General features: G+C 31.3%; 1 protein-coding gene and 1 long non-coding RNA gene across 3 annotated transcripts; both read right to left on the reverse strand.

Annotated features, from left to right (window-relative positions):
- Positions 1-2,981: 2,981 nt before the first annotated feature.
- Positions 2,982-9,041, reverse strand: LOC143062268 (uncharacterized). 2 transcript variants are annotated; one of them, XR_012974652.1, is made up of 5 exons: positions 7,395-9,041; positions 7,046-7,104; positions 5,194-5,333; positions 4,550-4,685; positions 2,982-3,411 (listed from the first exon to the last, which is right to left on the reverse strand). It is a non-coding gene; the product is annotated as an uncharacterized LOC143062268 (long non-coding RNA). The 2 variants fall into 2 exon arrangements; XR_012974651.1 differs by lacking the exon at positions 5,194-5,333.
- A 2,071-nt stretch (positions 9,042-11,112) lies between these two features.
- Positions 11,113-16,400, reverse strand: LOC143062047 (neuroligin-4, X-linked-like). The gene is made up of 6 exons (XM_076233896.1): positions 16,221-16,400; positions 15,518-15,676; positions 14,982-15,126; positions 12,855-13,040; positions 11,735-11,950; positions 11,113-11,159 (listed from the first exon to the last, which is right to left on the reverse strand). Exons 1-6 carry the CDS (start codon positions 16,398-16,400, stop codon positions 11,113-11,115), a joined length of 933 nt encoding a protein of 310 aa, XP_076090011.1.
- Positions 16,401-20,522: the final 4,122 nt, after the last annotated feature.

A 20,522-nucleotide genomic window follows, 5' to 3' on the forward strand; every position in this document is an offset into this window, starting at 1 on the left:
TTAGATTAAACATTACATGGTATCGTTTTATTATCATAAACGTTTTTAAATCTACTATAATAGTACATGACATTTTACAACAGGCACATTAGTGTTATAAAACCTTGTTTGTTTTACATTAATCAATTACAAATAATTCAATCACGTTTTTTGGTACTTCATTTTAAAATGTCAATTTTTCTGTTTTCACTAGTGTATTTGATGGCGTTGAAAAAAGCTAGTTTGATCAGATATGAATCAGTTTTTAGATATAAATCAAGATGTTTTATATAAATCAAGATGTTTTTATATCAATGTAAAGCAGTTTTATCAATTATAAATTCGAAGGCATATTTTCAAAAGACATGTACATTTGACACATAAACGAAATACTTCTAATGAAATGTATTAAAAATTCATATCTGTTATGGTTGAATTGACTAACCTGTTTGAATAATCTCAAAATTTGATTTTTTTTTTTTTTCAAAAAATGTAGAAAATTCTGAATTCTGAATAATGAAAGCTCTAAACTGTTGTTGTAGAATTGTTAAAACTCATATCTTCAGAAAATGTCATTCCTATTTCAAAAACATTCCTGTAATCTACTTCAATTACAGGTAAATGTGTTATGTTTTGAATTGCGTCAACCCAATGATTAAAATGTTTAGTTCATTTTGCTGTGGCACGTGGCAGATGCAGTTATTTCCTTAACTACAGGTCTGCTATCAACTTCAACTTCCATAGTTAACAAAAACATGAAGACACATCAAGAAAAAACAAAAACTGATGAGGTGCATGATTTAGTACACACATATGAGCATGATAAAGACTTTTTTTGAGATTCTTGAGATCTCAGGATCTCCTGTTTAGAAGGGACAGCGTGAGGTGTTGACATTACTTGGCATCCCTAAATTGTTGTCATCGTCTGTTATGTTTAACAAAAATCATATACACTAATTCTACTAAATAAAAGACCAAATCTAACCATGGACACAAGCATTGTTAGGGTATCTTATTTTAAAAATGTATCATATGACGCCATTGTGAACCAACATGGCTGACATGGCTAAAATAGGACATGTACATAAGCGTTTATTATTTTGAAAACCGCTATGAAATGATGGGAGCTACATATTATATAATCACATCAAAACTGTCAGACGGCTTCTTTTAGTTTTTACCCATAGATGACAGCTTTTATCATTTTTTGCGTTTTTGTTTAATATGAACTTGAAAAAATAGTATCTAAATGGAAACCTAAATACGCAAAAAATGTTCAGCAAGACGAGATCTACACTTATAAGTAAACGTGGCTGAAATTGTCCGACTACTTCCCCTTGGAGTTGTCCTTTATGACAGGTTTTGTTAATATTTTTTTATGTTTTATACCTTATCAGAAAACAATAACATAGATTGCTTTGAAATTATAGCACACTGTTCCATACCACAATAGGAAGGTTGGGATTGATTTTGGGGTAATTATTCTAACTGTTTAGGACTTTGGGGGTTCAAAATATTTTTCTTGTTTCAAAACAATAGCTTGCATACAAGTGTATTGATATCTATGAAATTGTACCACAAGGTTATATATCTCAAAAGGAATGTTTCGATCCATTTTGAGGGTTATGGCACAAATAGCTTAGGAATTGGATGAAAATAACAAGGATTTTTTGGACAGCAACTGGAGTATAAGTCTATGCACCTCTATGAATTATTACTACAAGGCTTCACAGAAAAAAGAATGGCTCTAATCTTTTTGGAATAATAAAAAAGCGAAAACAAACAAACATACACACAACAGTACACAATAAACCATAGAAAACCGAAGTCTGAGCAACACGATCAAACCGACGGTGAGGGTTATCTCAGGTCCTCTGCAAGGGTAAACAGAGCCTGTGCCACATGTTGCACCGATATGTCTAATTCGGTAGGACAAGATTATTATTACTTCAATTGAAACATATTTGTCGTCACCTGAAACAGATATTCCATAACGGTCAACAAAATCGTAATGGCGTCTGTGTAATTTACAAAGGGATGATGTCAACGTCACCACTTGAAACTCTTAGTTAAAAACCATCTTTGTGAGCACCAACCCTCAATCTAAAAAATCATGAAGGGAAATACTAGCCCTTGAATATCGTATAATATATACACTAATTATGAAGGCGCTGCTGGAATGTTGCTACATAGAAATGGAAAGTTCACAATCAGGTAGCTGAATTCGTCTCTCTAAAGTTAAGTGTTCAACCGACACTCATTGTCAATTTCTAGATGTAAGTCAAGATATGAGGTAGACTTAACTGTATCTGTTTTATTCTTTATCTTAAGTTTGATGGGATAGATTCGTTCAATATAGTGACCTATAATAATTCAACATCTTATCTCGCCACTTTTCGATGCTGATTTTATCTGCAATGAAAATTTGTTTATTCATTTATTCAGTGGTTTGCTCTTGTTGTCGAAATTTATTTCATGTCATTTTTTATATCAAAGGCAAAAGGTAAAATCACAAAAATACTGAACTCTGAGGAAAATTCAAAACGGAAAGTCCCTAATCAAATGACAAAATCAAATGATAAAACACATCAAACGAATGGACAACAACTATCATATTCCTGACTTGGTACAGGCATTTTCAAATGTATAAAATCGTGTATTCAACTTGGTTTTATCTCTTGATAACGACACTTATGTTGATTTTGATCATATACGTTTTTATTGAAGAAATAAAAATACACACAATCAAATTATTAAAATTAACTGATGATACATTCAAAGGCACTGAACACGAAAAGATCCGACATGACGAAATGCGAAACAATTCATTAGAAATTGGATATTATTGAATACAAAGCAACAATAGAAAACGGATAACGGATCAACTAATTTATCCATCTTGAGACAGAAACAAAGAATGTGGCTGCAGTACACATGTTTGTCAGCACTAATTTTCAAAAAAGGACAGTAGTATAACAGCATATCATAAGAACAAAATGATATAATAAGCAGGAAATGGCTTGATTTATCAGATTGACACAAAGCACAAAAATAACATAAAGCATTAACGGAAACACAACCAATAAAAGAATACATGCAGTTATTGAAAGCAAGTACACAGCCAATTAAAACTAAAACAATACATCTTGTTCTCCCGGACTTAATTATCAAAGTATTAAAGTACAGAATCGTCGGAAGTATACATATGAATTTGATTCAGATGACTCATACATAAATATTAAAATCTTTATTTAACTGCTGATGTCGCAAGTGAAATTTGAAGGAAACAAATAGTTGTACCAAAATGAAAGTCTTGGTTGTTTAAAGTTGAATTCATTTGTTAAAACGACATGGTCATTGGCATAATCCAGTTTGTTGTAAGATTTACTTTCCGGATTGTAGATATTCAACCCACTATATGATCCCAAATGACTAAAATTGATAAAAAAATAAATGCAGATAAAACATGGCAAACAAATTTAACTTAAATGAACGTGGTTTTACTATTCAACATATTTGGTGTCAGTCAAATATAATAGCTGTTTTATTTGTGTAATTGTTCTATCTTTGAGTTTTCATTTTCGTTGTGGATTGATTTTTTTTTACTTTAATAAAATACAAATACAAAACTTGACGATTTCCAACTATCCAATTGTCAACTTCTTATTTCAATATATGTCCATAGTAAGGCGTTAACATCTCAATCAATATGGTACGCGTGTTTACATATATAGATAATTCCGTGACGCGCGTTTATGTTTACATTGTACAGACTTAAAAAAAACATACTCAAAGGTAAGTCAAGAGAAGAACGTCTGAACTCGACACTTCATTAGATTACAGTCACGATCACAACCTGGTTGACTTGTACGATGTGTCGGTGTCATAACTTCCATGCGACACGTTGTGCGGTTTAGATATCAAGCTACCATTATATTCGTTTGATCTGTAGATGTTTTTTCCCCGATTAAGACATGTTAATATGTTGACTTATTGTGGATTCGCATAGCGGTTAATGCCTTCATAGCAAAATACGATTAACCTGTCGACACAACGGTTCACCCTTCTTTTGGAGTTTGCGCGAATTCCTCAGATTTTGTTTGCCGAACCCTGCTTTGTATCTCGCTAATCGATTTATTCGATTTGAGCATGGATAAATTATTGTTGTCTCTACCTTTTATCATCGTCTTGTCTTAACAAGTTGTTTTGAATATGGTTAAATTTTACTTAACACATATTCCGTCATTCCATTCTTTTCTAAACGGGTCCTCTGTGCTTTTCAACTTTGTACTCGATTTGGAATTTTCTGGAGTCTCATACACGTAACCATGGTAAAGATGGTCCTGTGTTTTCGGAGATTGTACATGTATGTGTAATGTAAATTTAATCGGCATTAAGCTAAGAAGTCGGTAATCGTATAAATTATAAAGCTTCTGAATCACATTTATGGAAAGTAATACAAAATTCCAAACTGTCGTGTATTTGTTAACGTTTTATTTTGCAAGGAACACTTCCAAAAGGGATATGTACTGTAATGTTTTGTGCCTGCTGGAATATTAAACATACGTACCCTTCTTTGACGAAATCGCTGATGATTCTCATTGTCGATTTAGACATATCTGCATCTGGCGGTGTATATGAAAAGTTTGGGTGTCCAATTGTTGGTAATCCAAATACGTAAAATAAGTCCCAACCATGCTGTACCCCTAGATAAAACAATATAGTGATTGAAATCAATGTGTGTAAGAATTCATGTTCACTTGTTAATTGAAAAAAAACCTACACCTGTGTTTTGACCGGTTAAAAATTGAAATGATGCTATCAAAATGTGCAATGTTGGATATTATATTTATGTATGAACTAACCTATTGATATGAAGGTCTGGATTGGGTTTCTTTACTTCTTTATTCTTAAATTGTTTTGGTAAATTTCTTAATTTTTTTTTTATAGATATATATTTTACCCATATTCCCTTTTTTGATATTTTAGCACCCCATTATTCTATAGTCTTTTTCTCTATCTCTTTTTGCTATTTTCGCAACCTTAAGTCTGAGCTGTTATTTTCTATTATGTAAACCGTTTTCTGTCCCACTGATATAATTACAAGAATGTTTAGTATTACTATTGCAAACTTAAATTAGTTTCAGTAAAAGATGACTATCAATATAAGGTTAAGTTTGAATTCTCAATGACTAGACTATACGTTTCTATTACCTATCCAATCCGGTCCGCTTTTATTCTGTGAAATATACTCGAAACTGAGTGTATAAACGTTTTTCTTTTGAGAAATCATATCTGCAAGTTTCATCATGGGCGCAAAAAAAAAAAATCACATCTGAATACATCACCACAGACTGAAACAAATGATAGTTTCATTTTCGTTTATTTTGTTTATTGATTGATTGATGGCTTGATCCTTAATGCGTATTGATGTGGTATGATCAAGAACCATGTTTGATACCTCACTGACACAATGAGTTTAAATTACAGCAAATACAAACACCTGGTCAAGTTTTAGGTCTTTCTATATATATCTTTATTCTCAATAAATTATCATTTTGACAAGGTATAGAGAAAATACATATGTACAATATTTACAATGTATACAATATTTCATAAATACAATTAGTACAAGACATGTTACAACAATTTTAAGGGGTGACTTTACATTACATTAAGCCTGGAGTACACACTGATTTATTTATAATTTTGATAAATTGGCAGAGTTTAATAAGCTTTACTTTTATCAGGAACGCTCAATGCTGAATATTCAAAAGCCATGATGTATGAATTCCATGCCAGTTGAAGAGCTATACGACCAAACGGTACTTAAAAAAGTCAAATCAATCTATGGTAAACTTTGCCTGAAGGAGTTGAAACCTTGGACTCTATATAAGTTCAAAATGCTCAGTTATTCAAATCGCAGTTAGTGTTTTTTCATTAATATAGCAATAATCCTAAAATAACATGTCCCAATAGATACGTGACGCTATTGAAGGTTAACATTCTGAGTAAAAAAATAAATCGGGGTAAAAACTACTTTAAGTTGTCGTAAAAAAAGTTCGCTTCATTATGACAATGTTTATAAAATTTCAAGCCGACTACATAAGCCAAACACTTTGACCTGGTACTGGACGGACGAATGCTCAAGAACAGAAAACATAATCCCTCCAACTTTCGTAGATTAAAAAATAAAAATAAAAAAAAATCACCGGAACATCTATTATCTACGCAAAAAATATTTAGTTCATTTGCGTAATGAACTTTACTTAAATGCAGTCATTTATAGGTATAAGTACTAAATCATTTTGTATAGATTGGTTATGCAGTTTTAGGAAATGTATGAGCTACTGGTTTCCCATATAAGAATCTTTAGGATATATTTAGTATGTAAATAAGAGGATGTGGCAAAACTGCCAATGAGAAAACAATGAACAAAACCTACTGTCAGCTATACGAAAGTCCGGAAATCACAAATTTAAAACACTTCAAACGAAAATAATAATGGCCTGATGTATGTTAAAATGATGATCGAAAAAGTACAAGGATTATATTGTAATACGCCAGACACGCGTTTCGTCTACATAAGACTCATCAGTGACGCTCAGATCAAAATAGTTATAAAGCCAAACAAGTACAAAGTTGATAAACAGAAACAAACGACAACAAATGAATTATAGGCTCATGACTTTGGGCAGGCACATACAGAATGTGGCTGGATTTAACATGTAACACAGCGCAAAACCCTTCACATAACATGGAACAGTGGTGAACAGGACAATAAATGAACAAACTATAAAAATCAGCTGAATAGGGTTTATCTCATCAGTTCGATAGAAAGCAGAAAAATAAGTAGAAAAAACACATACCGGATGTGGCAGGGTATTTATACTTCAACAAAAAGAACTAAGTACAATTCTTGGGGTTCTCGCAGTAAATGAAAGCTAGTTCAAAGCCGACATCAACTAATAAAAGAATCATGTATCTAAGATTAATGTGTCTATTTTGCAACTTCATGCAAACTAAATAAAATCGTTTAATAACGTATCTCAATCATTTTACTCACTTCAGGATATCTTGATAGATCTAGGGTTTTCCATTTCTTTAACTCCTCTTTAATGGCATCTACGAAAATAAGAATTTACAATAAAAAAAAACGTATATTAGTTTTCTAATGTAATTTAGATCAGGGATGCAATATATGTCTAGGTGAAAAATAAGTTTTGCATTCCAGTTTTAGCTTTCTCTTTAGTACAAAGCGATTAAATAAAAAATCACAAACCATCCGCCAGGGTACATGTATACAGATGAATAAACATGCTGTTATCAGTCGTCAACCTTTTAATAAATGAATGCAAAGTATATAGAGTATCTCTGTGGGAAACACTGGCATTAAACATAAATTAAATAAATACCTTTGAATTCTTGTCTTTCTGGAAAGTCAAATGCTAGCATTTCGATTGTTGAATTAGTGTCATAATATTTATCCGCTTCAACCATTTCTTCTATATCTACAAATATGTTTGTTTCTGATAATTGTTGCTCGAATAACAGAGTAGATTTCTGTAAAAACAATAAACCACACTCCGTGTCTTTGTCGTTGAACAGTTTTGATGATGTTTCTTGAAAAAATGTTTTTATTTGACTATACATCGATGAACATGTTGTTTGAAACATAAAAACATGATGTATGTCATGGCCTTTGTTGTAATCATATATTGCGTTTGGTTTGTACTTATACAATCCCATTAAACTCGAAAACACAGTTATCTTTATATCCATCAGTCAGTGCTGATTACCCCCCCCCCCCAAATAAAAATCCACTAACCTCTGAAAATTAGCAGTTACCCATTTGTTGTATTTAAATAATTTTCTTATTGCCACTACATACATTGTGTTTTGATTTTTACAATTATTTCAAAATAGAGTCGAGTTTTAGGGATAAAATCAAATAAAAAGTATTTCCAATAAACCTACAGGTATTTGAATATTTCGATGATAAACATACTTGACATATCTAATGGCCAGGCTTCATCTCGTGCCATCATGATTAACACTGAATCAGCATGAAATTGTTCACAGGTAAACAAATATTCCGGACTGTCTGTTAAAAAATCACCGTCAACAACTATCTAATTATTCTGTTGAACAAGATAAGAGTCAGCATGGGTTACAATATCTGCGAAAACGAGGTTTTGTCCTTTTTGAAACTAGCATGTTTAAAATTTGTGACAATCATTTTTTTTTATTTGCAGACATTAATATATTGGATAAGTGGCTTTCAATGAGAAAGTCCCTTCCACGTACCTGATAATCAGAACCAGAAACGATCAAATAAGTTTATACTATCTTTATTGTTTTGTAGATTATTTAGTCATTTGCATACGTTATATTTTTGTTGTTTTGAGAGACTTTAAGGATGTATTCTTCTGACTTTTCAGTCTCGTTCAGTCTCGTTGAAATCTCGTTCTTGAATTTTTTCCAAAACATGTGATACAAATGGAAAATATAAATGAATTTTAAAAATATTATAATCAAACATAACTCTGTGAAAAAAATGTGTATTTACAATGTATGGTTTTTGAGTAATCCAGTTTTCAAATTTTACGACCAATCAAGTCTGTATTTTAGCCAAAATTTTGAGAAAATGGGTCAGGGATGCAAAAATGATTTTACAAGAATCATGTACATCCCATACCATTTTGGTCTTTTCAAATTTCTTAGATATGTATTTTGTTCAATCATTTATAACAAAAAAGTTGAAATAGTATGCATTTTGTTCTTAAAACTGAGAAAAATCACAAAAATACCAATTTGACAGCATGGTAATTTTACACAAAAAAGCGCCAAAATATGATAAAACTTTCTTATATTAAAACCTACCTATAGTTTTTTTAAGTAAAATTCAGATTGGTCCACTTCATCTTTATAGAAAGTATGAAAAAAAGTTTAATTGTGGAACTGTGATTTTTTTTCACGATAATAGCCCAAAAATAGGTAAAAATCGATGAAAAATGGGAAATTCATCAAAATTGGGCATTTTCAAAGGGCCGTAGCAAAAAAAAGAACTGCACCATATGATTTTTTTCTTCACCAATTGTTTTGTTACAGTCTTAAAAACTCAAAAATCAGGTTAAGAAAAAAAGTTTTATTCTAGAAATTTTTGGCTCCTCAGAGGTGTACATCCTGAAGACATTGAAAAAGATGATAATAAGTTTATTGTAAATAATTGTTTTGGGATATGGTAACTATTTGAAAACTCCGGCTCAGTCATTCTAAATATGAAGGAAAATGACCACTCTTTTCAGAAACGACTACAATATATTTTGTTATCGGTTTTGTGGTGGGATATTCCGAACCCCAATTCGATAAAAAAAATATGTGGTCCTACAGATGATTAAAAAAAATCTGAATCAAGAGTTTCCCCAATACATTATAGTGTTAAATGTTAAAAAAAAATTTGATTACCAGCATCGAAAAAAAAAACACCAACTAAATAACACGTTTGCGCTGAAAAATTTCTGACTCAGATAAATAAACAAAATACTCCCCTATTTTTAAGAGTTTGCTTCTTTATGAAAGCCTTTTTGATGATTTGCAGTAGTTTAAAGATACTAAAGATGTCTCAATTAAGCTTTAGAAAACGTAGGCTGCAGCAATGTGTTGACAGACGAAGAAGAAGGATTGAAATGGTAGGGATCACTATATTTCTATCTTTTCTGTTTGTTTCAAATGGTATTTCTTCTCCAAGGAGTATTTGGCAAAGGGAGGGGTAATGTTTTTTTTTTAGTTTTCAGTGTAATTTTACGGATCCGATATATTAGACAAACAATACATTTACCTCACACTTTTTAAGTAATGCATTTATGAGTGAATCGTTATTTGAGTGAAGAACAGTGGCAAATATTTCTGTGCAAGTCAATTCGATTCGGAAAGACCTCAATTTTCAAATGAATTATGTGTTCGGCAATGATGCTGTTTTGAGTCTTGATAAGGGCTTAATAAATCTACGTTAAGTTTGTTTTCTAAAAAAAATATATATCAAGTTTAGACAAATATTTTTGTCAAAATAACTTTATTAATAATTGTTATAAATATCAATTTTATTGAAACATCGTTTCTTCCTTAAATATACACGGCGAAACTAATGTTTTAAATGCCTAGTTTTATGTACATTTGTCTTCACAAGGCCTACATCGAGTATCGACTGCATGTAGACAAAACATGATTTACACTACATGTAAACATTGAGTTTTATGAATGGGAACGTAATTTTGTTTAGTTTACGTGTGAGTTACACTTACACAACACCGAGTTTAGGTCAATGTGAACACGGCCTAAATTAAAAATCTTATTACAAAGGTTATTGCCAGAATGCGAAATTTTCTGAATTAAACTGCTTCAAAATTGTTGTGGTTTATATATAACACGGTGAAGTTATTCGTTAGCGAAACGGAAATTAACATCGAACCTTTTGGTTATGATTTCTAAATTAGTATATACTCTATGAAATCGTCAATACATGTATAGATTAAATATACATTTGAGAGATAGAACATAAGGTTACACTAAATATGTAAGTGAGGGACGGAAAGACTATACGCCTCTTCCTCCATAAAACTACAAAAACCATAAGAAGTGAAACAATCGTTAACTAAACAATGCATAATTGTGACTTGACGGAGTATTTTGTAATCGGTCTCTAACCAAACCACATCTTCTATTAACAAAAATGACAACACAACATTAAATACATCAAAACCCTAAAATCAATTCAGGTCCTAAAACAGGGAATGATGATTTGAACTAGTTACTCGCATCTTATTTCATATTTGATTTATATCGAGAATAATTAATATTTTTTGAAATATATAGTTAATATATTCCTTGATCGATGTCAACATAGATTAAATCTAGGTCAACATTTTTAGGGGGGAAAAGAAGCAAATAGGTCTTTTTTTTATTTTTTTTTTTGAATTCATTAGAGAGGATAGAAACGTATTTTGGAGAAAAAAATTGCCCAGGACAAATTTCGCAAACAGTTAAAGCGTCAGAGAAGGCAAAAGCATGGAGGTATACATATAGTATAGTTGAATTCAAACAAATTCGTCGAATGCAAGCACGTAGTCGATATCAATGATTGTTATACAGGGCATCAGTAGTCAGTAAATCGGAAGGCACTGGAATTATTAAAAATTATAAAAATTGAAAAAAAAAAACTGATTCCGTATGCACCGTTAACTTAAAGTAACTTAGAAAAATGAAGATGTGGTATGATTGCCAATGAGACAACTATCCACAAAAGACCAAAATGAAACAGACATTAACAACTATAGGTCACCGTACGGCCTTCAACAATGAGCAAAGCCCATACCGCATAGTCAGCTATAAAAGGCCCCGATAAGACAATGTGAAACAATTCAAACGAGAAAACTAACGGCATTATTTATGTAAAAACAAATGAACGAAAAACAAATATGTAACACATAAACAAACGACAACCACTGAATTACAGGCTCCTGACTTGGGACAGGCACATACATAAATAATGTGGCGGGGTTAAATTAGTTCCTTTGTCAGTTTGATGCTGGTGGATATCTATTGTAATGACAATCATTCATCTTCTTTTTATATTTAGATCGACAACGTTATGTACCGTTTTGTCACATTCTAGTAGCTCCCGGAAACACCAACCTAAAAAAAAATCATATCAAATCACACTATTTTAACTCAATGAACAATATCTCTAGCCAACCTTTTACCTCAGGCCTATATGTTGTAAGATAATCATGTACAGCACCTCCTTCTATCAATTTATTAATAGCATCTTGTTCTTCATCACGGTAAACATAACTCGTTCCATGTCTGCAGTCTTCTGGGATTGCTGACACTCGAGTTGTTCTAACACAAGAAGATAACGCCAAAATGGAAAATGGTGAGCAACTGTGGATAATTACATTTCTGAATAAACCTGTTAGAACGCATAAAGAACATTGATATTTGTAAAATGTGATTCTCCTTATCTTTGGACTCTCAATGAATTATGAATGATCATACAATAATATAAGATCAGCCAGATGTATTTGTAATAGTCTGTAAGATTAGACAAGAAAAATGTTATAAAATTTTGTCACAAAATTATTTAGGATTTGTTTGTAAGAAGGCTGCTGCTCACAGTGGTTAAATTAATGTTATTCCATCGAAAATGTTCTGGACGTAATTTCGAGACTTGTTGGCCGTTATGGAATCTCTGTTTCGCAGATCGATGATGACGGATATGTTCCAATTGTATTTACCACAATCCCATACTATTTTTAAGAGAATTAAGATGGACATCGTGGAAATTTTCTAAAACCTAATGACAGAGAAACAAACAATTACAATAGTAAAAATTAACAAAACTCAAACAATTCAATACTATAGATGATCATTGGCAACCGGTATTTTCATTTGGTTATCTTTTATGAAAATATTATTAATTCTGCGTATGCACATAAGAAGTAAAAGTAGGACATAGATATGATTTCCTTTTGGTGGATTAAAGCTGATTTTAAAGCTAGCTACATCTATCACTTGTATGACAGTCGAATAAAATTCCATTATATTGACGATGATTTGTGATCAAAACAAAAAAGACATACTAGTTTAAAATCTCAAGAATATGTGTACAGCAGTCAACATTTTGTTAAAATCAAAATAATGCACTAGAATGAAATAAAACTGATGTCGAAAAATGAAATTTGAAATAATGGATGTCGTCAGAAGACAAAATGAAAACTATAGTCAAATTTGATTGCAATATAATTTGAATGAATTCTTAGGTATACAATGAAATTTATATTTTGTAGACAAAATCAGTATATTTTTAATGATACCTTGAGTTAAGTTTGAGAGTAAGTGAAGAGCAGCATCCATAGCTCCAGCACTATGTCCATGTATGGTAACCTTTGATGGGTCACCATTGAAATACTTGATATTTCTGTTTACCCATTTCATAGCCAATACCTGGTCCATTAGGCCGTTGTTACCCTTTATTCCATTACTTGGATCTGCATAAAACCCTGAAATAATTTAGCTATTGTAATTATTGTCAGTATTTTAATGACACAATATCTTTTATTAGACTTATCAAACAAACTTCAAATGTTCTTCCTAAAAGATATACTGAGTGGATTTCAACATGTAGCAAAAGTTCATCTAAAACAAAGACAGTCCCTTTTTTGCCAGATGACTATTGTTGGTCTTTACAAAATACTTCAATTTTCTGCTTAGTCTAACTACCAATAACACCATTGCAAATTTAAAAAGTGTAAATAGATCATCAATTTAAATAAGTATCAATAATGTCCTTATACTAAAATCTTCAAGTTTTGCTGAAAGTGACCGTGGAAACTAATTTATTTTTATTACTGTAAAACTAATGTTTCATTTCAGTGTTCTTAAGTAGTCAGTGTACAATGTATCTCATTTAATCAAATTGAATAGAAATAAGGATATGCAGCTAATTCGTTTTTTTAAACTTTCATGCTCGAAAAATTTGAAAATCACTTCTTTTGAAAAAATTAATCAACCCTTCCAGAAGAAAAAAATCATTAGCATATTGGTTTAAAGTGAGAGAAAAAAAATAAAAATATGGACCTCCAATAACAATCAAATTCGGAAAGTCTCTTATTAAATGCCAAATTTAAATGCTCAAACATTTAAAAAGAATGAAAAACAATTGTCAAATTCCTGACGTGCTACAATCATTTTTTACCTAGAAAATAGAGATAAAAACCTGATTTTAAAGATGATTTTAACTATGAAACTAAAGGCCTAAAATTATTTATATTTTCCTCATTAGAGAAATGAACTCCGTCTCATCATATTTAAATAATTATAATCTTTTTTTTTTTTAAATAATAAGAAGTCGTATGATTATCAATGAGACATCTATCCTGTAGAGTTCAAATGGCTAGCACCTATAGGTCACCTTTAACAATTAGAAAAAAGTATACCGTAGAGTCAGCTATAAAAGGCGCCAACTTAAGAACGTGAAATAATTCAAACGAGAAAACTAACAGCCTAATTTGCACAATACAATTAACAAAAAACATATATGACGGTTATTAAACATTAAAAGCTACTGAATTGCAGACACAACAAGACTGTGGTGATGTTAATAGATATGAAAAGATGTGGTATGAGTGCCAATGAGACATCTCTCCGTCTAAGTCACAATTTCAAAAGGTAAAACATTATACACGGAGACTTGGCTCACACAGAACAGTAAAATGTGAATGGCCCAAAAAAAAACAATGACAAGCGTAAAACCATTTAAAAAATGAAAGCTGTGGTGTATTGTTACTGTATGGTGATTGTAACTTGTTTGTAGATCTTACTTAACTCAACATTCTTGCTATTTACAGTTATCTCTATTTATAAATGAATGTGTTTCAGGGGAAATGTATTTTATAAAAGATTACAAAAATTTACGAAAAATTGTGATAGGTTGCCTAATGCGTCTAAAAATTTCAGAGCAGATAATTATAACTTTGACCTGAGTAACTTGTTTACCCCGTTGTCAGATTTGCTCTAAAAGCTTTAGTTTCAAAGGTATAACACAAAAACATCATTTTAACCCATGTTTTTTGCCAGGGCGTCCATCTTGGTTGATATGCGTGGTCAACGGATACATTTTTTAAACAAAACATCACAGGATTTTGACATTTTCAATGCATGAAGATCTGCATAAGGCTTACCCTTACAACTCACTCGGTAGTATTTTGAAGTTCATGCAATTCCGCTGTTTTTGTTTGTTGTATTGATTTTTTTCTGTTTTCTTAATCAATGTACAAGACTTGAATATTTGTATTTTTGGGGCCCAGTTGTTTCAAAGGAGTAGATTTTTGTAAAAGTTAGCAGACGACGACGACGGAGGGCCAGGTGAGCTGAAAAAGACTGCAAAATACCGGTTTGGTTTAGATGAAAATAATAAAAAAAAAAAAAAAAGTAATTCCTACCAAGATCGTTAAGTCTATAATTGAAGGTTATAACAATTATTTCTCCATGTGCCGCAAGTATATCTCCATCAAACATGGCTCCCATTCCAACTACGTTTCCACCTCCATGAATAAAAAATAAAACTGGCAGTGCCACTTTGTCGACCTGTGAATATTACAAGTCGAGAACGTGCGAACTCGATGAATATTTCATTCGAAAATTGTAAATGTAATAAAATATACAATGTTGATTCGTATATATTCAAAGGTAAACAAAAATGGTGCATACTTGATTTCGATGTTTTGCCAAAAGATAACATACAAGCCTATGAAAAATATTTACTTCGTTGAACTCTCAGATTCAAAGTTCATCTTAACTCATAAAATTCAACGAATAATAATGATAAAAAGTTGATGATAAGAAGCTCAGGTTAAAAGTATGGGTGAAATATGCGTCTTTAAGTTATTTATAATCAAATATTCAACATAAAGAGTACAAAACTGTCAAAAATTATGTTGTATTTAAAACTTATTACACAAAATGTAGTATAACATACTTTTGGTACATAAATGTTCATATAAAGGCAGTCTTCATCAAAGTTCATAAACCCTGGTTTATGAAAATCTATATAGCTGATATACGGCTGCGGACACGCTGGTGGGAGTTCATTCGTTTTTAAAACTGAAGGCTTCCATGCCATTGGGTCCTGCGGCCTCTGCAACAAATTTTAATATAGTGTTTAGTGTTTGTTTTCCCCGAACTGATTTACTTTTTCATTTTCAGACTTAACAAATGTTCGCGAATTTTTAAAAAGTCAAATGGTAGCTCCCTTATTATAATATTGAAATGCTTTCAGAGTTCAAGAAATAAATTTTTTGAAGATTTTACCATTTTCACTTTAACTTTGACATTAAAAACGTAAATAAACTTAAAATTTTTTTTTTTAACAAATGGGTTAACAATCTTGTTTGCTGTATTTTTTTTTTTTTTATATAATACAATCTTTATCTGACGGCTGATTGTAAACATGTTTTTTTCATCTTTTCTAGTAACGCCAGGTAACATTTGACTACGTTACATGGTTTTGATCACTTAACAAAAGTAAGCTTTTGCGTTTGTTGTATATTTCATGCTTACAAAAAAATCATGGAAGATTATAAATAAAATATAGTCTACAAATATATATCACTTTTTTTGAGTACGTTAGCTAATATCGGTTTAATTTACAAAGATATAAACATAAGTTTGAAAGGTCATACCTTAAAGCGTAAATGACCTATAGTTGGAGATGCATATGGAATACCAAGGTATTCTTCAACTTGTCTTTCTGGAACACGTGTAGATATTTTTCCACGGACATTCCCGAAAACCGTCTCCCTGACTAATAAACACTGACCCGTACAGAAAGCGGCCGTCAAAAGAATAAGTCTTGAAGACATTTTTATTCGTTTAGCTTAGATTCTTGTCACTGTTTTATATACTATACACTAATAATTATTTTGGGTATTTTTTCAATGCAATTTTATATTATCTAATACGAAATAATGCTTGTTATTAAAGGGGAAATGTAATAGTTATATGAAACATTACATGGAATCGTTTTATTATCATAAACGTTTTTAAATCTGCTATAATCAGATAATAGTACATGCAATTTTGCAATAGGGACGTTAGTGTTATTAAAGCTTGTTAGATGACATTTGATATATGAAGACTTTAAGTTCATAGCTATTGTCTATATGATTAAAGAATTATTGAGGATTTTTGCAAAAAAATCAATCTTTATCGTGTTCAAAATTTGTAATATGTTTATGGTTTGTTAGGGAATGTGTGAGAATTATTCTATTTATATTTACAATGACCGACATAATAGTCACAGCGCAGTGTATAAACTGCGCATCAGCTTAAAATAAGATCTTATTTTTGACATTTTCTTTTTCAAATATTCTCAACTGGTTAATTGTGCAAAGTTTATCATTTTGTCTGTGTCTACTTTTTACTTTTGTACTTCGAATGTTACTCCCTTTAAAATATCAATAAAACTGAATATAACAGGTCACGAAAACTTTATTTCTTACCTCAGTTGACTATTTCGGGTTTGATATCGTTTAATTGCTCGCTATTGAATTTTGTTTGATGTGTTCTTTCGCGGATTGTCTTCCCTTTTTTTGTTTCAAATTCTTATCATGGTATTTTCTGTCTCTCCAAATTGAACAATAAATTTGATTTGCAACTTTTGTATTTTAATGCTAAAAAAATAATCAAAAAATATATATTTTAAACAACGATACTTAAATATTGAATTAGGAATGGATTTTCCTGGGTTGGGGAAGGAATGTAACTTAGTCACAACATTATCTCTGTATCAACGGAACTGCGGACAGGGTTTAGTTATATTATTCCCGAGTGACTCTTGAATTTTATCCAATTCTTGAACCAATGCATGTATATATCATAAACTTAGTCTTCTGCGCACGATATTATCATTTTTTACGCAAAGATATCGTTTAATCCTCATTTTATTCTCTCTGTATGTTATGATCTAACAAGTATGGTAGCTCATTAATTGCCGTGGTTTTGAAGCCGAAGTTTACCGATTGGTACCTTATAGTAAACAATCAACAAAAAAATATGGATATTGAGCACGTGTATAGCATGTACAATCAGATAATAGTTCATTTTAATGACAGGTCCATGCGTATAGCGATCTCCGGATTTTTACAAGAAGGGTCACGTTAAGCTAACTTGCATCTACGGAAATATGTCGGGGAATTGCTTTCTGGAGGCAAGCAATTAAAATTAAGTAAACTTCTTCTAAATGTGGACAAATTAAGAATTTTCTTCCGAAAAAAGTATATGTACATAAGTTTTATAATGGAAACTATAAATTTAGTTACAAAGAACATATGCATCATATTTTTTTTTTTTTTTTTATTTGAGGTTTCATATGACTTTAAATAATTGATAATCATTTTCCATGAAAAGGGTTGTCAACATTTGAACATTGAAGGTTTCGTCAATCACGCTAAAAAATAATGCTAAAATTACAATTAATTAAGTTAATAATCAATTACATGGTTGTGTTTATAAATATAGTATGTGTAAAAGTGTGAGTTATTCGAAATACTAAGGATGTTCTTATCTAAGGCATAGATTACCTTAGCCGTATTTGGCAATTTGTTTTTGGAATTTGGGTCCTCAATGCTCTTCAACTTTGCGCTTGTTTTTTGTATCTATTTTAATCTGATCGTCACTGATGGGTCTTATTGATACGTCAGACGCAGGTTTCGTCTATATAAGTATAGACGAAACGTGCGTCTGACATATCAAGCACTTTTGGTAACTAATAACTAGAATACATCTTCGAAACGTAAACAAACTATAAATAAAAATATTGAACAGATCTGTTTACAATCGTTATCTATAATTTCGATCTGCATTACAGTATTCATGAAAAGCAGTTCACGTGTTCGATTATTATGAGTTATTCTCTCTTCAGTCTTCTCCGACGGCAAGAACATGCTCCGTATTATTAGAACATAAGTACTATTTCGACAATGACAATTGTTGCAATAAACTTTAATAAGTTTTGAAATTGCAGTTAATAGTTATTCAACTTATTCTCAATGTATTTAAATAAAAAAGATTGTTTTAATGATCAAATTTCATTGTTATGGCAAATTACGACAATGTACATGACTAACGATATCAATGCGCAACTTTATGCGCAGACGGCGCGAAAATTTAAACCCCCGAACTACCTTTACATACATCTCTTTGTTATCTGATGAATGTAATCAAATATAAGATCTATTCTATTGGTGTAAGATACATGTTTGTACCACAAAACAAAAGTCAGCTCTTGTGCTTGCTTTTAATCAATGTTCTAGATCTTATCCAAAGATCACGGAAGACTACACATACGAAAAAGAGAGGCGTAAGATACCAGAGGGACAGTCAAACTCAATCTCCGGCGCAGAGATCACATATCCGTTCCGTTCAATACTTTGTAACACTACACTCAATACTCATATTAAGTGAAGTATTGCTGAGCATGTAAGGAACGGATATGAACTCTGCGCCGGAGATTGAGCCAAACTCATCGATGGAAAAAAACTGACAATGCCATGGCTAAAAAGTAAAAAGACAAACAGACAATAATATTACACAAGACACAACATAGAAGCCTAAAGACTACGCAACGGGAACCCCACAAAAACTGGGGGTGGTCTCAGGTGCTCCGGAAGGGTAGGCAGTACATTCTATATTTCAGCTTTCTTAAGTACGTTTGCTCACATCGCTTTAGTTTACAAAGATATAAAGCTTTGAAATGTGCCCTTATGATTGATAATGATATATATGACAAATATACACATTCTTTGCCCGAATTTGCAATTATTACACCTTTTTTTCATGTATTGTATACAATCGATAAACATAGCTTAAAAATGTCATACCTTAAAGCGTTAATGACCTATAGGTGAAGATGCTTATGAAATACCAAGATATTTTTCAATTTGTCTATCTGGAAAACATATAGATACTTTTCCACGGAATTTCCCGTGCACCGTCTCTCTGACTAGTAAACATTGACCCGTACAGAAAGCAGCAGTAAACGGAATAAGTATTGCAGATATTTGTATTCGGTTTGCATTGATTATGGTTCCTATCTTTATATACTATATACTAGTAGATGATTGAGTAGGTTTCATTGCAATTTTATATGTTACCAAATATTGATAATTTGATATATTAAAATGGTGATGTAGTAGTTAGATTAAATAATCCATGACATGTTTTATTATTTGAACGTTACAAAATCTACTATAATAAATGATATTTTGTAACAAGCACATAAGTGCTATAAAACGTTGCTAGATAAAACTTGATATATGAAGACTTTAAGTTCATAGATATATAGTGTCGTCTATACTTAAAGAATCATTTTGATATTTGAAAGGACCTTTCAATTTATGTCGTGTTCAAAATGTGTTATATGGTTATCCTTATAATTTTTTTTTAAATCAGGTGAAAAAGTTCTGTTATGATTTTTTTTTTAATCAAGTGAAAAAGTTCTGTTTTGATCTAGAACGACCAAAATAAGTTTCATTGTTAATATAACGGAATTTGATGAGACTGTCATCAAAGTGAGAGGTTTAGCGCTTTAAAACCAGGTGTAATTCACCATTTTCTACATTTGAAAATGCCTGTACCAAGTCAGGAATATGACAGTTCTTGCCCATTCGTTTTTCATGTGTTTTGTATTTTGATTTTGCCATGTGATTATGGACTTTCCGATTGGATCCTCCTCTGAGTTCAGTATTTTTGTGATTTTACTTTTTTTGACAGATACTTATTTTTTACCTACTTTTTCAAACATTCCCAACTGCTTCATTTTGTTAATTTCACAATTTAGTCTTAAATAAAGACAATAGTAGTATTCCTCTGTTCGAAATTCATAAATCGATTGAGAAAAAAAAAACAAATCCGGGTTAAAAACTAAAACTGGGGGGAAACGCATCAAATGTAAGAGAAATACGCCACAACAGAAACACAACATT

Source organism: Mytilus galloprovincialis, chromosome 2 (assembly GCF_965363235.1).
Source record: "Mytilus galloprovincialis chromosome 2, xbMytGall1.hap1.1, whole genome shotgun sequence".
In the NCBI taxonomy this organism is placed as follows: Eukaryota; Metazoa; Mollusca; class Bivalvia; order Mytilida; family Mytilidae; genus Mytilus; species Mytilus galloprovincialis.